This window comes from Myotis myotis, unplaced genomic scaffold (assembly GCF_014108235.1).
Source record: "Myotis myotis isolate mMyoMyo1 unplaced genomic scaffold, mMyoMyo1.p scaffold_m19_p_13, whole genome shotgun sequence".
NCBI classification, from domain to species: domain Eukaryota; kingdom Metazoa; phylum Chordata; class Mammalia; order Chiroptera; family Vespertilionidae; genus Myotis; species Myotis myotis.
Genome location: NW_023416317.1, coordinates 48,802,005 through 48,820,728, shown reverse-complemented (window position 1 = coordinate 48,820,728; position 18,724 = coordinate 48,802,005). Strand labels below are relative to the sequence as shown.

Below are 18,724 nucleotides of genomic sequence, written 5' to 3'. Positions count from 1 at the left end.
TGCCCACTGACCCAGGAGAGCAGGGTGAAGAGGAACCTGTGGATGGGGGGTGTGCTTCTGGGCCTGGGGGAAGCTGTCTTTTTTTTTTTTTTTCCAAGAAGGTGGGCAGCTGCTCCCAGGAAGGGCTACCCATCAGCACTACCCATCAGTACTGGTAATTGGGGCTGCAGTGCCATCGAAAGCCAGAGAAAGCAGGGAGGCCACAATGGCATGTGCGTGTGAAAATGTGGGCAGTTTCCGGGACAGCTGCACAAACAAGCGAGAACAAGCAGGTGCACCTACCCCTGACAGCACAAACCCCAAGCAGGTGGGAACACAGCAGTGCCCCAAATTGTACCCTGGGAGCCAGGCCGGCCAATGTTGAATTGCGGACAGAATCTCTGGCAGGATGTGCTATGCCACTAAACATGGCCTTGAGGAAGACAGCAGGTGACCCATATGTGCTAACAAACCTCCTGCCAGCCAACGGGGTTTGCTGGGCACCACTTCTAAGAGGCAGGCCTGGTCCAGGAGATGGGCTACAGCTGTGAACAGGCTGGTGGAGTCCCAGACCTTCAAGGAACTCATGCTCCAGGGCGGAGAAGCAGATAGCATGACCACGCCTCCTGCACAAGCTTATAGACTAAGAGATCACTTGAGGCCTGAGAAGCACTGTGATGAAAACAGGTGAACCCATTGGCAAACTCTACTTTGCTCCCGATTCTAAGCCCCCACTGCATGGGGACTCGCCTGCAGTACCCGTCCAGTACTTTCTTGTTTAATCGGTCTTTCCCACTTGTCTGTAAGCTCCATCGCTATTCATTATTTATTCATCATTTCCCAGGCACATAGCACAGTTCTGACTATGCTGGTGGGCCCTCAATAAATTACTTGTTGAATGAATGAATGAATGAATGAATGAATGAATACAAACCAAACCACTGACTCTTGCTCCACAAACCAAATTAAACTTTAGGCATAGAAATGTACTAGAAATGCAGCAACATGTAAATAATGATAATTATCCTGCAGTGGTGAGTAACATAGGTAAATCTGCCCCCAAAAAACTATTTCTCTGATTTTTCAATTTGCCTTTATTGAGCATAAGAATACTTTTATGTTGACTAAAATAATGCATTTCAAAAGTCAAGTTGTAAATGCAGACATTATATCATCATTATTGTGGCAATACCATAGGTATTACTCTGAGAATGAGTGGAATTATGTAATTTAGGGATTGGATGGATTAAGTGTGTCTACAGGAGAGTGTGTACCACAGCTCTGACCCGGAGGCAGCCTTACCCAGAAGCCTCCTTTCCCTCACCCAGGACAATAATAACCACGGCCACTACCACCACCTCCCCATTCACCCAGCCTTCCCCACGGCCCTCTGCTTCCTCCACTCCTGGAAGTTTAGATCTGGAACCATCAACAGGAACACTACAGGGGTGGGTGTGGGAAGTATTGATGGATCTGAGTTAGGTTGTGCTCCTTGGGTGACAAGAGCAGCAATGTGGTTACGGAGGTGGGGTATGGGGTGGGGCTATGCTGGCACATAAGAGGGGCAAGCAAGAACTAGGATTGTGGGAGTTGTGGCAATGGGCAAGAAAACGGTCTTCTCTTTTATCAGTTGTAGCCGAGTATTGCCAATCTGGATGCTCTTTGAATTTGGAATCAGACTGGTCATGTGAAATTTCCGTTATCTATCATGCGATGAATAATGCAATCAAGATCACACCACGATTGGGTGAGAACCATGGTATGTTTCGCTCACCAAACTATTCTCAGGCAATTTTAGCAAATCTGTTTGTCCTGGGGACATTATTTGACCTCCTCCTACCTTGTGTGTGGTGGTTTTTAGATTTGTTTTCTTGGTACAATGTGGGGAGGTGATCCTCTACCTTCCTTCAAGAGTTGGGGAAAGAGAAGAACAGATACTCTCAGTGGCTAACTTTGGCTGAGGCTCCTACTAAGAGCTGCACCTCCCTGACCAAGGCTGCAGGTTCAGCTTGGGGAAATTCCTGCCAGCTCTGTGTTAAATGGACACCACCTGTGGTTCAGCTGTCCATCCATCCGGGCCCTCTTACAGGGGCTCTCTTGCCCTACCTACCCTTCTGCATACTAGTGACTTGCTTAGAATGCTTTTTCTGCTTCCGTTGTGTGTTTGTTTTTTTAATTGCAAGTTTGTCCCTACGAGTTTTCTGCCTCAGGCTGAAGGTGCACTACCTACATCTTCCCATGGTTTGATCAAACCTGCCCCTGGGTCCCCGAACCAGCCGCAGGGCCACAATGCTGTAACCAGACCTCAGGCTCTCCTTAAGTCAGTCCTCAGAACTACACTGACGTACACACCTGGTCCCTGAAAACAGGACCTGGCCCAGCTATAAACAGCTGCTCGGTGTCTTTCTAATGCCGCCCAGAACTGCATGAACAGGAAGGACCACTGGTGGTCACTACAACCACCAGGCCGAGTGGCTTCAACGCGAGGAAGAGGGGACCATGCCTCCTGCACAACTCGGCACATCTCTGCCACCTTCATCTTCTAAAGCCACGGAGCCCACGTGCTCTGAGGGTGAACCTCTTACTATGGGGACAGCACAGTGACACGTCTAAAAACAGCAAGGAGATAAACAGACAGCCGTGGAAACATTTCAACAGCCACTCTACTCGTGTATTTAGTTCCTCAAACAGAGGCTCTTATGCCAATCAAGAGCTTAAAAACAAAACAAAACCAAACAAACCTGGCACTGAGATTACAAATAGAGAACACTGTTTATCTCTTGAGCAAGACAATGACATTCAGCCACTAGGTGAGCAGATGTTGACAAGGCCAAACTCCACTCATCTCTGCTCACAGGCGGCTTCTGCCTCGTTAGTCTCCACTCATCTCTGCTCACAGGCGGCTTCTGCCTCGTTAGTCTCCACTCATCTCTGCTCACAGGCGGCTTCTGCCTAGTTAGTCTCCACTCATCTCTGCTCACAGGCGGCTTCTGCCTAGTTAGTCTCCACTCATCTCTGCTCACAGGCGGCTTCTGCCTAGTTAGTCTCCACTCATCTCTGCTCACAGGCGGCTTCTGCCTAGTTAGTCTCCACTCATCTCTGCTCACAGGCGGCTTCTGCCTAGTTAGTCTCCACTCATCTCTGCTCACAGGCAGCGTCTGCCTAGTTATGATACCAGTTCATGAGCCTTACCTGCTCTGCCGACTGGGGCTGCTTCGGTGAATGAGGCACCAAACTCTGAGTTCCTAGCAGTGATTTTCACCAGGAGACCACAGCTAGACAACACCCTTCCTCTGCCTCCAGTTTAAAGGCATTCTGGTCTTGACTCACCCAAGTTGTCCTTGGATTCACCAGAAAACCCATCAGCCGAGAGGGAAGAGGAGGACCGCCAGGAGTGGAGGGCAGCTGTGCGTTCTGGTGGCAGCAGCCCACGGCCTCGGTGACCAACACGGGTCAACGTCACCAGCTGCCCCGGCCTGGCGGTTGAAGGTTAAGCAGTTAACCGCTCCACGTGGGCCTCTTTGGGATACAGATCACGTCAGGCCAGTTAATTTTAAGAAACAGCAGAGGTGCCAGAAGCCCAAAATACCTAGAAGCTACGCTTTGTAAAAGCCATTTACATTTGTAAGGGCAATCTCCATTTGTAAGGATGTTTCCCCCTCAGGGGACCAGGCCTGCTTTTGCCTGCACTGGAGAAGGCAGGAGCTTAAATCTGCATAACAGCCTCACCCTGGACCCTCCCAGAAAGGACCCTCCACCCCCAACATCTGCTTTTGTCTTTAGCTGCAGGTGGTACTGAAGGTGTTGGCTTCCACCATTTTGGTGCGTTACACAGTTCTCCCTGGGTCTCTCCCTTGGATACATGTGATTAACCCTTAATTTGTTTTTCTCCTGCTAATTTGCCTCGTGTCAATTTGACTACTAGTCCCATCAGAAGAACCTTGAAGGGCAGAGGATAATTTTTCCTCCCCGATATCTGCTCTAAATGGTTCTTCTCATCACAAACATCTGTGGGTGCCAACCCTGCCCCCAAAGGACCAGGCTAACAGCGTGGCTCCGGTGCCCACACCGGTGCCCTGAAACCAGCCACAAGGAGCAAAGACCATCCAAGGAGCCGCTGGAGGACTGACTCCAACGCACAAAAATCACCGACGTCAAATATTGGTCCTAGAATCGAACAGGTGGGTCTGCGTTCACCAGACAAGTCTTTCGAAGAGTCTGTGCGTTGAACTATTTTCCTAACCAAATCCTGGAAACAATTAAAAAACGAACCGAGGCAGAAAACCCGGTTCCTAAAACAGGAATCATTTAATCAAAGAAGGCCACACAGCCCAGCCCGGAGACAATGAACTCTGCTTTCCGGGGTGAAGATAGTAACGGCCCACAACCGGTACGGGGCATTCAATCCTTTCTAAGCAGTTCTTGTCACCGAAGGGGGAGAAGGCGGCCCACTCCCCCCGGGCCCACTTCAGGTGGGAGCCCCCGAAAGCAGGAAACCTCAGCCGGCAGCGCTCCCCCGGCTGCACCCCCAGCATCCGCACGAGGCAGATGGCAGGGAAGTTAAGCTTGCGACCGAGACCGAAAGGCCCGCGGCGGCGGCAGGAGGGCAGTGAGCAGATTAAGGCCTGATCCTCTGCCCTCGGAGCCCCTGACCCATTTCTCTGTCGGAAAAGGAAGCGGCTGCGGTCAGACGCGGGCGCAGAGGGGCAGAGAGGCGGTTTCACTACGTGCTCTAATTTTTTTTATTTTTCCCCTGGGGAGGGCAGCCAATGGCAACTGTGAAGAGTGACAAAAGGCATCAGAAGAGGCACGAACAGGGAGCCACGTGGTTAATGTGTCAACCACACATGATTTCTTATAACAACAACATTCAGCACCCCCTCTACGTCCCCCAGCCGAGGTTCTGCTCAAGTGCGGAGCAGCCACACCGGAGCCAACGCACAAACCCACCGGTGTTTCAGCAAGGAGGGCCGGGGCCAACCTGAGAGCCTGTGTCTGGGCACAAGGGGCAGTGGGTAGAGGGCCAAGGGCCGTGATCTGAGGATGGATGTCTCGGGATGAACAAACCAACCTCTTACGGGAGGAGGGGAGAGACCAGAGCATCCGTGGAGCAGCGGAAAGTGAAGGGTCTGGGCAGTCCTGGCCCAGCTGAGCCAGGAACTGGCTTCTTCAGGTCAGTGCCTTGGACCATGCGAGCAGAAGGCTGGGGACCTCTCCCCGCTGCGCCTAAAACACCCCAGGCTTGTTCTGAGACCCCCACCGGGAGGTTCCTCTGCGGCCCCTCGGCCGTTGGAGGTCTTGGAGCTGGCGTTGGGGGGTCTTTCTAACTGGTCACCAGGGATAGCCTGGGCTCCCTCGCCAGTTTCACCCGCTGTGGACACTTCCCAGGCCCGCTGGGCAGGGTATCGGTGTCTGCGGGACACCCTGGAGGGGTGGGAACGGAAAGGGCAACAGGTGCCTTGAAGTTTTCCGCTCCGGGACTGAGAGCAACCTGGGCGCCCCCAGGGTCCGGCCGGCCCCCCGGTGGCACTTACGCGCTAGTGGGTCCACCGCTGGGCAGAACCGAAACTTTCTGGGGCCAAGCGGAAGACTGCGGGTGCGCGGCGGAGACGGCCATGATACGCAGAGCCCGCCACAAGCGGGTGCGGACTACAACTCCCGGCATGCACCACAAGCCCGAGGCCTACAACGCCCATCGGACCCCAGCGACAGATGGGCTCAGACTACAACTCCCAGCATGCTCCGCAGAGCCGAGGTTGACAACGCCTACTGGTTCTCCCTTGCATCTGGCTGTGGGTTAATCTTTCAGTCTCCGAGGACACACACACCATGGTTTGGGGAAAGCAGCCCCGTCCGTGTGTGGCTTTTGAGAGTTTGAAATGTGGCTAGTTTGAGTTATTGTACATGTGTTGTAAGTGCAGAATACACTTGAGTTCCAAAGACTTAGTGTGAAAAAGAAATTCCGAGCAGAAAGCAGTATCATTCCTTCTGGTTGGTCCTTGTTCAGACACAGTTAGATTAAGAGATACGAAAAAGCCCTGGACTTGGAGACAGAGACGTGGGTGTTAGGCCAGAGGAGAGATAGGGACAAAAAACTGAGCCAGGGAACACTCAAGACAGACTTGGCCTCGGGCAATTTTGCCTAAGACCTAAATGGAGCCAATTTTCCACCATCCTGATTCACACAGGACTTGTTTCACACTTTATCTCCAACCCTTCTTCTGTGTCCCTCCCTTCACCCCAAACCCTAACCCAGTTCCCCCCATAAGCAGAGAACTTTTAGGAATCTCATGTAATGATCTTGGGTAGAGATTTATTTGTGCATATGATACAATGATTCTGTTTTTATTAGATGATTACAATAGTAACTCATATTAGTCTGGGCTGAATGATTTACAAAGCAAGTACTTTACACACATAACCTCATGTGCACCTCCATTGTGTGCATAGAATCTTTGTGTTGTTGACATACAGTTTTACAAATGAGGACACTGAGGCTCTGAGGGATCCAAGGTCACAGTGAGTAAAGAGCTTGGATTTGGGGTTTGAGTCCAGGGCTCAAATCCCAAGAGACTTCTCAGCCAGTTTACTTTGGGGGTCTTTTCTACTGGGCTTTCCATGCTTGTGGGTTTCTTTGTCCCACCAGAGGCAGCTTTCACAAATGAAAGCCATAGGAATTCAACAAACCAGGTGATGCCTGGGCTGGTGGGCTCTGGAGAAGAACCCATGGGAAGCCTATGAATGGTACCTAGAGTTGACTGGAAGGTGGATGTAATATAAGCAAGTGTCAGAAGAGGAAATGGAAGTAGAAAAAAACACACAAAAAAACAACAAAAAGAGAGTCTCCTTATCCACTTGGTCAACCAACCACAAATATTGTGGGGCACCAAGGCAGTTTCTAGTTATGCAACACAGATTGTGCTGTTGAGGAAGTTCCACTCTGGCTAGGGTTATCTGAGGTCTGGGGCTGCCCTGGGCTTGGAGGTACGTTCCTATTTGGAGATCAGCAAGGTTCCTCTCCTCTTGATTTTTGTTTGAGGGAGTGTGGAGGTGGAAATGCTGTGAAGAAGATCTTCCTTGGGTACCGCTGGGGATTTTATATGTTTCTGGTGTGGCAGTTCTGCAGCCCTGTGACCAGGGCATCATATTTCAACTATTAGGGGAGGGATAGGCTCACAAGAGCCCGGTTGAGGTTGAACAGTAGTTTTAGTGGGTGGAGGGAGAAGAAAGCAGGAGGTTGTAGCTGATGAAGGGTGTGGTCAGAGAATGTAGAGTACAGTCCCTGGCCTTACCCACACTCCCTTTCTGATAGGGTGTCCCTCTACCTTCCAGTTTTGACCTTTCTGTCTCTATGCCTCTTTCCTTGCATTCCCAAGGAACTGGACTAGGAGAAGACTCTTGGATAAAGATCACTTTCAGAGCTAGTCTATTGGGAGTGCCAAAACATCACTAGAAATGTAGAGATGGACATGATTGTATTTCATGAACTCTCCTAGGGATATGGCTGTAATTGTTGAAAGAAATACTTAGATATGCATCTTGGGATTTGAAGGAATGGGATGGGGTAAGGAGACAGTGGATCAAGCCTCTCAAAGGCCATGCTCTCTGGTGATACAAGACCCCTTAAGCCTGCCTTCTAAGAAGAGTGGGCTCAAAACCCATGGAGCTTTGGTTTGGCCAAGTGGGTGTGTAATCTGGAATCCTCTGTTTTTCTGCTCCCTGGCCTCAGCCTGCCATCTAAATAAAAGTTGGACAAAAGTTAAGTAATCCCAGTTTAAGGGGATGCCAAATTGTCCTGATAGAAGCCCACAGGCTTAGCTCAGACCCCCCCAAACCATTTCATCATCTCTTTCCTTAGGTGGTGAGCTATTTCTTCCACAGATGGTGGGTGATGGCCCACCTATTGGTTAGCTAGTCCCTTCACTGGTGCACCACTCAACCTTCTCCAGCAGGTGTTACTGACCAATTCTTAAAATTAGACCTTCACTCTTCCCTAGCAAGGTCAATGCCCTCCAAGGATGGCCACCCAATGGCAACTAGAGTATTGAAATAATAGCTGGAACTGAAGGGGAAAATGCTTTATAAGCTCTCCAGGCTCCAGCTGAGGGCTGTATTAGTAACTACTTTATTCAATAAACATATATTGAGGGCCACAGTGACTCTGCAAAGTCTTCCTCAATGAACTGTGGAAGATTCTGGAATTCCCATTTTCAAGGAGTTGCACCCAATGTTTCTAAGTAGGGTACATGTCAGAATCAGCTGGGGAGCTTTTCTAAAGGCCCTAGTCCAGAGCTGAATTAGGTTCACAGACTGGGACCAGGTCTGGATGGTATGGGAAAATTTAGAGGGTGGTCCTTGGATGTGAAGCTACGGGACCATGGAAGAGGCAAGCATGCGCACCATGAACTAAAAGGCAGGGAACTGAGCCAGGGAACACTCCAGACAGACTTGGCCTCGGACAATTTTGCCTAAGGCCTAAATGGAGCCAATTTTCCACCATCCTGATTCACACAGGACTTGTTTCACACTTTATCTCCAACCCTGAGATAAAGGTACCAACAAGGTACCTAGAAGATTAAGCATATAGTCATTGCCACCTAGAAGATTAAGCAATGTACTCTGAGTGTAGACTAGGAAAGAAAGGTTAATATTGATAAGGAAGTAGCTTGGGGCAAGGAAGGTAGAAAGTGCCCCATGGCACACATCCCCAAAAATCAATTAGAAGAATAATGACAGCTGTCACGCTTTGCTCCCACTTCGTACACAATGACAGAGCACCAGGGTCCATGCTTGGCAGGGTGCAGGACCAGGTGCCTGCCTTCAGCCAGTTTGCCGTCTGATGGGGCAGGGAGATAAGACATGCATGTGCAGCCCTAACCAGTTTGGCTCAGTGGATAAAGCAACAGCCTGCGGACACAAGGGTCCCAGGTTTGATTCCGGTCAAGGGCATGTACCTTGGTTGCAGGCACATACCAGTAGGGAGTGTGAAGGAGGCAGCCGATCGGTGTTTCTCATCGATGTTCTAACTCTCTATCCCTCTCCCTTCTTCTCTATAAAAAATCAATGAAATATATTTTTTTAAAAAAGACATGCATGTGCATAACTATGACATGTGGTGGAAAGTGACAAATAATATCTTTCAGGGACAAGCAAAGTGCCACAACAACCAGAGAGTGCTCTCCTGATTTAAAGATGGGGGAGGGCTTCCTGAAGAAGATGGCCTTTCAGCTGGGGCTTGTAGATTAGGGAGCAGAAGGACAAGTGTCCCTGGCCCAGCATGGGACAGCATGGCAGAGGCCAAGAGGAAACTGGGTCTTTTGTGGTTGGATGCCACGCTGGTGGCATGGGGGCTTAGGATGGAATAGAATGCACAAGTTAGCTAGCAGTGGATTTCAGGGGCCTTGAAGGACTTGCTAAGGTGTGTGGGCTTTATTTGTAGGTAATAAGGAGCTGCCTAAGGGTTTTGCGCAGCTCGGTTTCAATGCAGAGGATGCTGGTGGGGAAAGAGATGAGCAACAGGAAGATGCTGAGGAAGTGAGGCCATTGGGGATGAATCCATGAGCATGCAATGGCGAGAACAACTCTGAGAGGCACTGGGAAGGCAGAATCAATAGAACTTGGCTGTGGGAGTGGAAGGAAAGGAAACGCATGGCTTGAAAATGACTCAGGTTTGGAGGGTGAGCAACCAGGGGGAAGCTGGTGCTGTCAACCAAGCAGGAGAACATTCCAGGTGGAACATGATGAGTCTGAAGTGTCAGATCAATAGCTACAGGGAGAGAATGAGATATTGGAGGAATCTTCACCTTGGCTGCCTTCACCAAGATGGATGCAAGCCTGGGCCTTCAGAGCTGGACGTTGGTACCTTGTTCATCTTGATATCCTCCAAGTACTTGCTTCATGCAGACGGCAGCACTTATTGCATTCATTCTTTTTTTTCAATAAAAGATCTATGGACTACATATGCTAGAAATTGAAATTATGATACAGAACACATCTCCAGTCTAGTTGTAGGTTTTTAGAATTCAGATTTCGTCTGACTATGCTTATTTGAGGATGTGGGTACTTTTGTCCTCATCCAGTCGTCACTGAGGAATGCTCTCTAAAATTAGCTGGGATAACCGTACAGTCAGGAATGGGAGAGACTGTCTTGCCAGCAGCCTACATTTGCACAATTATCACACATGAGTTTCAGCCCCTCCTCAAGTCTTGAAGGATGCTCCTTTCTGGGAATCCTCTTATGTTTTAGAACCTTCTGAACTAAGTAATAATAACAAACCCATGTCTAAATGAATGAATAAGTGAAGGAATGAATAACAAACTCAGAATCCAAGAAGTGTTTTTCTTGATGGCAACATAAAACTTCCAGGCAGGGAGCCCCTTTTCTGCAATAGGACCTCCTGGTATAAGGTATTTCTTTCACCTCCCACCCCTGCAGCCGTAGCGTCCCCAGTGTTGTGCCTTCTGCAATGCTCTTTCTTGTACCACTTCTCTTTGCTTCCCCTCCATCTCTTCTGTCCATCTCAACCTGCAGCGCCAAACTCCCTTTCAATAGAAGGAGGCGCCCTCAGAGTGGAAAGCACCTGGAGAGTGAGGTACCGGGGAAAGGCTGGGCGCCTGTGACCGGCAGAGCCTGGAGTGCCGGAGCAGACTTTTGAGGTGTCTGCGGAACTTGACCCCGACAAAGACATAGAGCACTGGGTTGAAGCAGCAGTGGGAGAAGGCAAAATCACGGCAGATGAGCAAGGCATAATCCAGCTGCCAGTAGGCCTTGCAGCTCTGAATGATCTTAAGTTTCAACAGTGTTTGCAGGAACAGGATGAGGTTGTAGGGAGCCCAGCTGATGAAGTGTGCCAGCACAATGGTGAGGATGAGCCTGACTGTCCGGTGGTGCCGTTTGGACCGCGAGCGGAACAGGGTCCTGAGAATCTCCACGTAGCAGAACAGGATAATCGTCATGGAGAGCAGGAAGAAGACAACGTGCTGGTAGACCGAGGCCAGGTACCACTTGAGTTCTGAATAATCACATTTCGAAGGTTCTGATGAATATTCTGGAGGATCAAACACTTTGTGGAAGACGGCATCAGGGATGGAGGACAGGATGCTGACGGCCCACACAGCTGTGGTCATCAACACGCGGCATTGGAGGGTGTAGACCCTCAGGGACGAGAGGGGGCTCACCACAGACAGGTAGCGATGGATGGTCATGATGGTCAGGAAGAAGATGCTGCTGGAGAGGCTGATGGAGAAGATCATGTTGGAGAGCTTGCAGAAGAAGTCTCCCAGCACCCAGCCCCAGTGGTACACCAAGGCCCACAGAGGCAACAGGAAGGAGAACACCAGGTCTGAGAGGCACAGGTTGAGGATGAAGACATTGGTGAGGGACTCCAGGCTCTCATACTTCACCAGGACCCACAACACCAGACTGTTGCCCACCAGGCTGAGGAAGAACACCAGGCAGTACAGGATGGTGGTGTTGAAGGTCGCAAAGGTGAAGGTCTGAGTCTCACACAAAAGGCTCTGCGAATCATAATCATAAGGGGTGGTGGACTCTGGGATGCCTGAGGGCTCCATCTAGACACTGAGAATATCTGAAACAAATAACAATAAGATACCTAGAAAAACCTCGGTAACTTGGAAGTACAACATACTTCTAAAGACTCTATGAGTCAAAGAACAAATCACAAGGCAAATTGTAAAATATTTTGAACTGAATAATAATTAATAATGGAAATAGCACATATCAAAATTCATGAGATGTAACTAAAGCAGTGCTTAGAGAAAATTTTATAGCTTTAAATGCTTTAATTAGAAAAAAGAAAGGTTTAAAAATCAATGATCTAAAATCGGTGGCTCAGAAACTGGAAAGAAAACAAATTAAACACAAAGTAAGTAGAAGGAAGGAAATAATAAAGATAAAGATATAAAGAAATATAAAATAAAAGAGAGAAAATGTACAAAACAAAATCTGGTTGTTTGAAAAATATTTGTAAAGGTAATAAAACTCTAGCTCGATTGAGTGAAAACAGAGAACAGAAACTGTCAACAGCAGGTATGAAAGAATGGTGATTGGTACAGATCTTACAGACTTTAAATGAATAACAAAGAAATATATTAATTTTATCTTAAATTCAACAGCTTAAATGAAATGGGGAAAAAACTTTAAAAAATTCAACTTATTAAAACAGACATGAAATGATATGGCAAATTGAAATGTCCTGCATTTATTATAGAAATTTAGTTAACTATATAAAAAAATTTTCCCACAAAGAAAACTCTAGATGACTTTTCTAGTGAATTCTGTGAAACTTTATGGAAGAAATGATATGAATCTTATAAAAACTATCTGAAATATAAGATGGAATACTTCCCAAGCCATTTTATGAGGCCAGCACAATCCTGATACCAAAACCAGACAAAAATATTGCAACCCCCGCCACCCAAAATGACAAACCAAACTTCCTCATGAACATAGAAGCAAAGCCCTTGACCTAATATTAGCAAATCAAATCCAACAATATATTTAAAAGGGATAATATACCATGACCAGGTGGTCTTTATCCAAGAAATATAAGATTGGTTCAATATTTGAAAAATTAATCTGCCCAACTGCCATGGCTCAGGGTTGAGTGTCGACCTATGAACCAGGAGGTCACTGTTCAATTCTGAAGGTCAGGGCACATGCCCGGGTTGTGGACTCGATCCCCATTGCGGGGCATGCAGGAAGCAGCCGGTCAATGATTCTCTCTCATTATTGATTTTTCTATCTCTCTCTGCCTCTCTCTTCCTCTCTGAAATCAATAACGATCGATTTAAAAAAGAATTGTTCTTTTAAAAAATAATCCATATAATTCACCATATTAACCAGAATAATGACAAAACTATATGATCCTTTTTGATAAAAGCAGGAAAGCATCTGACACAACTCAATACCCATTCATGACATAAACTCTCAGCAAATTAAAAATAAAGGGGATATTGGGCATCTACAAAAACCACTCCACTTTTCTGTTGGTTATTCATTCATTTGCTCAAAAATTGAGAGGTACTCCTAGTCTGGGCCCGGAAGGCCTTAGGAATATGAAGGAGAATGTTGCCAGACCCTAAACCACTCTGAGTTACATTCTAGTTTGGTTCCCCTTTGCCTGTCATTGCTCTCCCTCCCCATCTCCTTGGCCTCCTCAACCCTAGTAAACTTATCTTTCTGGTCCGCAATATATTTAGGATTGAGAAACACAGTTCTAAATTATCTAAATACCAATAACAACCATACCTTACATAAAAACTTATAACAAATTAATCCCCTCTACTTTCTTTAGCATAAGGAAAAGTGTTATATATGACAGTTCTACTCCAAGCACCACGCACTGACCCATGGAATCAGCCTCTGGAGGGAGGGCTCAGGAATCTGCACATTTATCAGCTCATCAGGTGGTTCTGCTGGCCACCAAAGTCTAAGAATTCCTGTTAAAATTAGAGGAGAACATAAGTTTAAAAGGAACTCACCTATAGCTACACCTCTTTCCATGCGTCTCAGGCAGAAATGGTGCTTCTCATGAGAAACCAAAAGTAGGTTGAAGGAAGGTGGGAGATGGAGTCTTCACTAATCCCTCCTCCTCCCACCACCAGGCTTCCTACCTGGAATCTATCAAGGGTAGGTTCAGGTAATTTTGGAGTTAGAAGGGATATTAAAAGATAATGTATTTTTTAAGTTGTATTTTTATTTTATCAAAAATTGTATTTGATTAATGTACCGGTTATAAATAATTATGATTATTTGAAATTAAGATAAAATTCATGTAACGTAAAATTCACTATTTTATATATTTATTTTAAATGTATTTTTATTGATTTCAGAGAGGAAGTGAGAGAGAGAGGAATATAGAAACAAGTGATGAGAGAATCATTGTTTGGCTGCCTCCTGCAGGCCCCCTACTGGGGATCGAGCCTGTAACCCAGGCATGTGCCCGGGAATGGAACCATGACCTCCTGGTTCATAGGCTAATGCTCAACCACTGAGCAACACTGACCAGGCAAAAATTTATGATTTTAAATTGTGGAATTCAGAAGTTTTTAGAATATTCACAATGTACAATCACCATTACTATCCAATTTCAGAACATCTCCATCACCACCCCCCACGAAAGAAATGCCATGCTTGTTAGTAATCAATCCCACTCCCCACCTCTCTCCATCCCCTGGCAACCACTAATTTACTTTCTGTCTCCATGGTTCTGTCAATTCTGGACATTTCATGTAAATGGAATCATACAATATGTGATCTCTTGTGTCTGGCTTCTTTCACTTAGCACATTTTGAAGATTCATCCATATTGTGGCATGTCAGTACTTCCTTTTTAAGATTAAATAACTGATTAAGTAATGGTTGCATAATCCCATTGTATGGTTAAACCACATTTCATTTATCCATTCATCAGTTGATGGACAGTTGGGTTGTTTGACTTTTTGGCTATTATGAATAATGGTGCTCTGAACATTCATGTACACATTTTATTTGGACATATATTTTTAATTCTCTTGGGTTGTGAACTTTCCGGATTGTATGGTAACTTTATGTTTAACTCTTTGAGGAATTGCCAAACTGTTTTTCACAAAGCTGCACCATTTTACTTTCCTACCAATGTTGTATGAGTGTTTCAATTTCTCCACATCTTTACCGACACTTGTTAGTTTCCTTCCTTTAAAAAATTGATAGGGTATGAAATGATGACTCATTATGATTTATGCTTACATTTCTTTAATGAATAACAATGTTGAGTACCTTTCCACGTCATTTGGAAATTTACTTTATTGGGTATTTTTTGGGGGAAGTATCTATTCAGAACATTTGCCTTTCTAAAATTTGGGTTATTTGGCTTTTTATTCTTAAAAGCGTTATTTATATACTAGAAGCCTAGTGCACAAAGTTCGTGCACAGCTAGGGTCCCTAGCGGCTGCTGGTCGGGGCCTCCCTTCATTCCATGCCACCCCCTGTTGGTAAGCGCACGTCATAGTGAGTGATCAAACTCATGGGTAGTCAAACTCCCAAGGGGACACGTTGTATATTAGGCTTTTATATATATAGATTCTGGACACCGGTCTCTTATCAGATATGTGATATGCAAATAACTTTATCCATCCTGTGGTTTCCTTTTTAATTATTTGCTGGTGTCCTTTCACACACAAAAGTTTTTAACTTTGATAAAGGTACATTTATAAGTTGTTTTTGTTTCTTGTGGCTTTGGTGTCATAGTTAAAAAACCACTGTCTAATCCAAAGTCACAAAGATTTGTACCTGTTTCCTGCCCAAAGTTTTTCAGTTTTAGCTCTGAACTCTTAATTATATTCCATTATTGTCTTAGGCCAGCATTCCACTGTTTTGATGACTGTAACTTCGTAGTAAGTTTTGAAATCAGGAAGTATGTGGCCTCCAACTGTATTCTTCTGTTTAAGATTGTAAATAGATAAATGGAGTGTGATTGCAAGTGGTTTCAACAAGGGTGCCATGACTACTCCGTGGGAGAATATTAGCCTCTTTAGCAAATGTTGCAGAGACAACCAGATACAAAGGAATAAATTTGGACTCCTACTTCATGTGAGATACAAAAATTAACTCAAAATGGATTAAGGGCCCAATTGTTAAGAACTAAAACTATAAAACTATTGTGGGTCAAAGGACACTATCAATAAATGGAAAATTAATTTTAATAGGGATTGCATTGAACTTGTAGATCAATTTGGGGAGTATTGCTATCTTAGCAATATTGAGTTTTTCAATCCATGAACACTGCATTTACTTAGGTATTCTTTAACTTTTTCCCATGGTGTTTTGTGGTTTTTGATATACAGATTTCATGCATTCTTGCTTAAATTTATTCCTAAGTATTTAATTCTATGCTGTTGTAAATGAAATTGTTTCCTTACTTTTATTTTCAGATTGTTCATTAGTAGAGTATAAAGATACAACTGATTGTTATATATTGATCTTATATTCTTCATCTTTTACTAGCTTTAATAGTGTGTGTGTGTTTTAGTTTTTTGTTTGTTTTGTTTTTATAAATCTAGGCTTTCCTGTAAAATCATGCCATCATCATAGTGAGATGGTTTTACTTCTTCCTTTCCAGAGTCAGTATATACATTTTAAAACAGGAAGTTCTAAAACATTGGTCAGGCTGCACAGAGGTGGGGCTGAGTTCCAGCCTCATGTGGACTCAACATGCAAAAGGAGAAGTCCAGTCCTGGGTATAGCACAGTGTGGACAGCGACCTGGTTACCACTGTTAAGGTCTGGACCTGTCTGTGGGAAAGTAGGATCCAGGGCAGAGAACAGCGTCAGAGGTCTTTGGCATCAGCATCAGAGTGGAGTCCTTGGCAGGAATGAATTGCTATTAATACATGAACTTCTGACTGTAGGTCTCCACGGTCTCATGATCTAATGGGACCAAGCCCAGCAATACGGATGGCTCTGTTTGAGCCTCAGCCCCATGGACATGAGACCAGGCATAGGCCTATTCACATCAAAGGTCTTGCAGCGTTGGGAGCCCTTGGGGAGCGCATCCTGGCTCCAGTGAGCAGTACGTTCACAGGGAACATATGCAACCATGGCAGTGATAAGGGGCAGCCTTGGGTAGCCGTGCAGGCCAAGGATACCATGAAGGGATGGAAAGGAAGAATACTGCAGCCTTGTTGATGACAACACATGAGACCATGTCAGGTACCTGATCATGCACTGAATAGGCTTTAGGAGATGAGGGTCAGGAAGACTAGTGCTGAGGTCCTGTCATGGGGGGTATGTATTTGCGAGGGCCAATGTAATCTGGATTTTGAAGTCAGTGTGACCTATTTAAGTGTTAGGCTGGAGAGCGTGGGGCCTTCTATTAATGTCAGAGTCTAAGGCAGAGTTAGATCTACAGGAGGACATGAAATAGCATTAGCTTCAAGAGTTACAGAAATTTGTGACCCTATGAAGGTCACTGCAGGTCACTGTACATTATTCTTATTGCACCAGTAATACAGTCACAGGAGTCAATGTGAATCATTGATCAAAATCAAAGATACATATTGAGAAACAACTCCAGATTGATAGTAAGTAAGAAAGCAAGTAAGACAATAGACAGGTTAGAGGGGAGGGCTCTGCATACAGGAGAGGACTGAAGGCCAGCAGGTCAAAGTGGAGGCAGAGCTGGAGTTGGAAAATCACTGTGCAGCCATCATAGTGAAGGTTGGTTCAAGCAAGAGCCATCAATGGACACTAGGTCTAAGGGTGAGGAATTTTACTGACAAGCAGGATATTTTCATGATCTTAAAGTGTCTCCACACAGGCTACTTATTAAACAATAGTAATTATATAGCAGAGAAATTGGACAACATCTTGACAAAATGATCAAAATTAACATCCTCAACGAGGGTGCAGGTGGACATCACGTGCCTCCAGATGTGATGTCCTGAGAAGGACACAATATCACTATTCTAGCCAGGGAGGCATAACCCAAATCCAAAGATGACAACTCATCAAACTCAACATGTGAAATGCTCTATTAAGAAAGGGGGAAGCTTGCCTGCCTGGTGTTGCTCGGTGGTTGAGCGCCAACCTATGAACCAGAGGTCACCGTTCAATTCCCCGTCAGGGCACATGCCCGGTTGCAGGCTCAATCCCCAGTGGGGGGTGTGGAGGAGCCAGAGGATAGATGATTCTGTCTCATCATCGATGTTTCTAACTCTCTCTCCCTCTTCCTTCCTCTCAGAAATTAATATAAAAAGAAAAAGAAAGAGGGGAGCTCTATTCCTCAAAAATGTCCCTGTGAGGAAGGCTGAGAAATGATTCCAGATTAAAGGAGGTAAGGAGACATGACAGCCAGATGCAGGATATGACCCCAGGTTGGATCTTGCCTGGAGGGGAAAACTTGTTATAAAGAACATGATGGGATAAACTGACTGAGCCGAATACCCAGAAGTAGATTAGACACAAATGTTAATGTCAACACAGAATTTACTGACATTGATAACTGCACTGTGGTTATGTAATGTGTCATCCCTATTCTCAGGAATTACACACTGAAATATTTAGGGATGAAGAGCCATGGGCTATGCAATTTATTTTTAAGTAATTCAGAGAGAGAGAGAGAGAGAGAGAGAGAGAGAGAGAGAGAGAGAGAGAGAGAGAGAGAGAGAGAGAGAGAGAGAGAATATGCCTGCAAGCACACAGGAAAATGCTGTGGGGCAAAATGTTAGCAACAGTCAGTGACAGTGGCAATAGTGTGAGTTCTGTATGTGCTGTTCTTAGTCTTTCTCTGTTTGAAATTCTTTTCAAATTGATAGTTTAAAAGCTAAAAACAAACAAAAAGTAGATGGTGCAAAACCTTACTCTCCTGTCCTCCTTCAAACCACTTTGATTAATTTCTTGTGTTTCCTTCCCAAGTTCCTCTTTGCAAATACAATCGGGTTATTTTTGCATGAAGTCATGATCTAGAGCAGTGGTTCTCAACCTTCCTAATGCCGCGACCCTTTAATACAGTTCCTCATGTTGTGGTGACCCCCAATTTCATTGTTACAAATTGGACATAATTAAAGCATAGTGATTAATCACAAAAACAATATGTAATTGTATATGTGTTTTCGATGGTCTTAGGCGACCCCAAAGGGGTTGCGACCCACAGGTTGAGAACCGCTGATCTAGAGAGTCTCCGCCTCCTCAAAGAGTCACCCAAATGGCCTTGCTTTCTCATTTGTTTCCTGCAGAAGTCTTTATTG

The 18,724-nt window shown here is 45.6% G+C and overlaps 2 protein-coding genes across 8 annotated transcripts in view; both read right to left on the bottom strand.

Moving 5' to 3' along the window:
- FYCO1 (FYVE and coiled-coil domain autophagy adaptor 1) overlaps positions 1-5,628 on the bottom strand; it is a 68,037-nt gene extending 62,409 nt beyond the window's left edge. For all 4 annotated transcript variants that reach the window (XM_036333054.1, XM_036333058.1, XM_036333059.1 and 1 more), the window contains exon 1: positions 5,514-5,628. The gene's annotated coding sequence lies outside the window, so the exon portion shown is untranslated. The remainder of the gene's footprint in view (positions 1-5,513) is intronic.
- A 644-nt stretch (positions 5,629-6,272) lies between these two features.
- The window catches only part of XCR1 (X-C motif chemokine receptor 1), a 52,706-nt gene continuing 40,254 nt past the window's right edge, over positions 6,273-18,724 (bottom strand). For 2 of the 4 annotated variants that reach the window (XM_036333061.1, XM_036333062.1), the window contains one exon: positions 6,273-11,567. In XM_036333061.1, coding sequence (XP_036188954.1) covers positions 10,525-11,550 — 1,026 coding nt within the window. In that variant the 5' untranslated portion in view covers positions 11,551-11,567 and the 3' untranslated portion in view covers positions 6,273-10,524. Of the gene's footprint in view, positions 11,568-13,348; positions 13,857-18,724 lie in introns of those variants that run through there. The other 2 variants (XM_036333064.1, XM_036333063.1) reach the window with 2 other exon arrangements.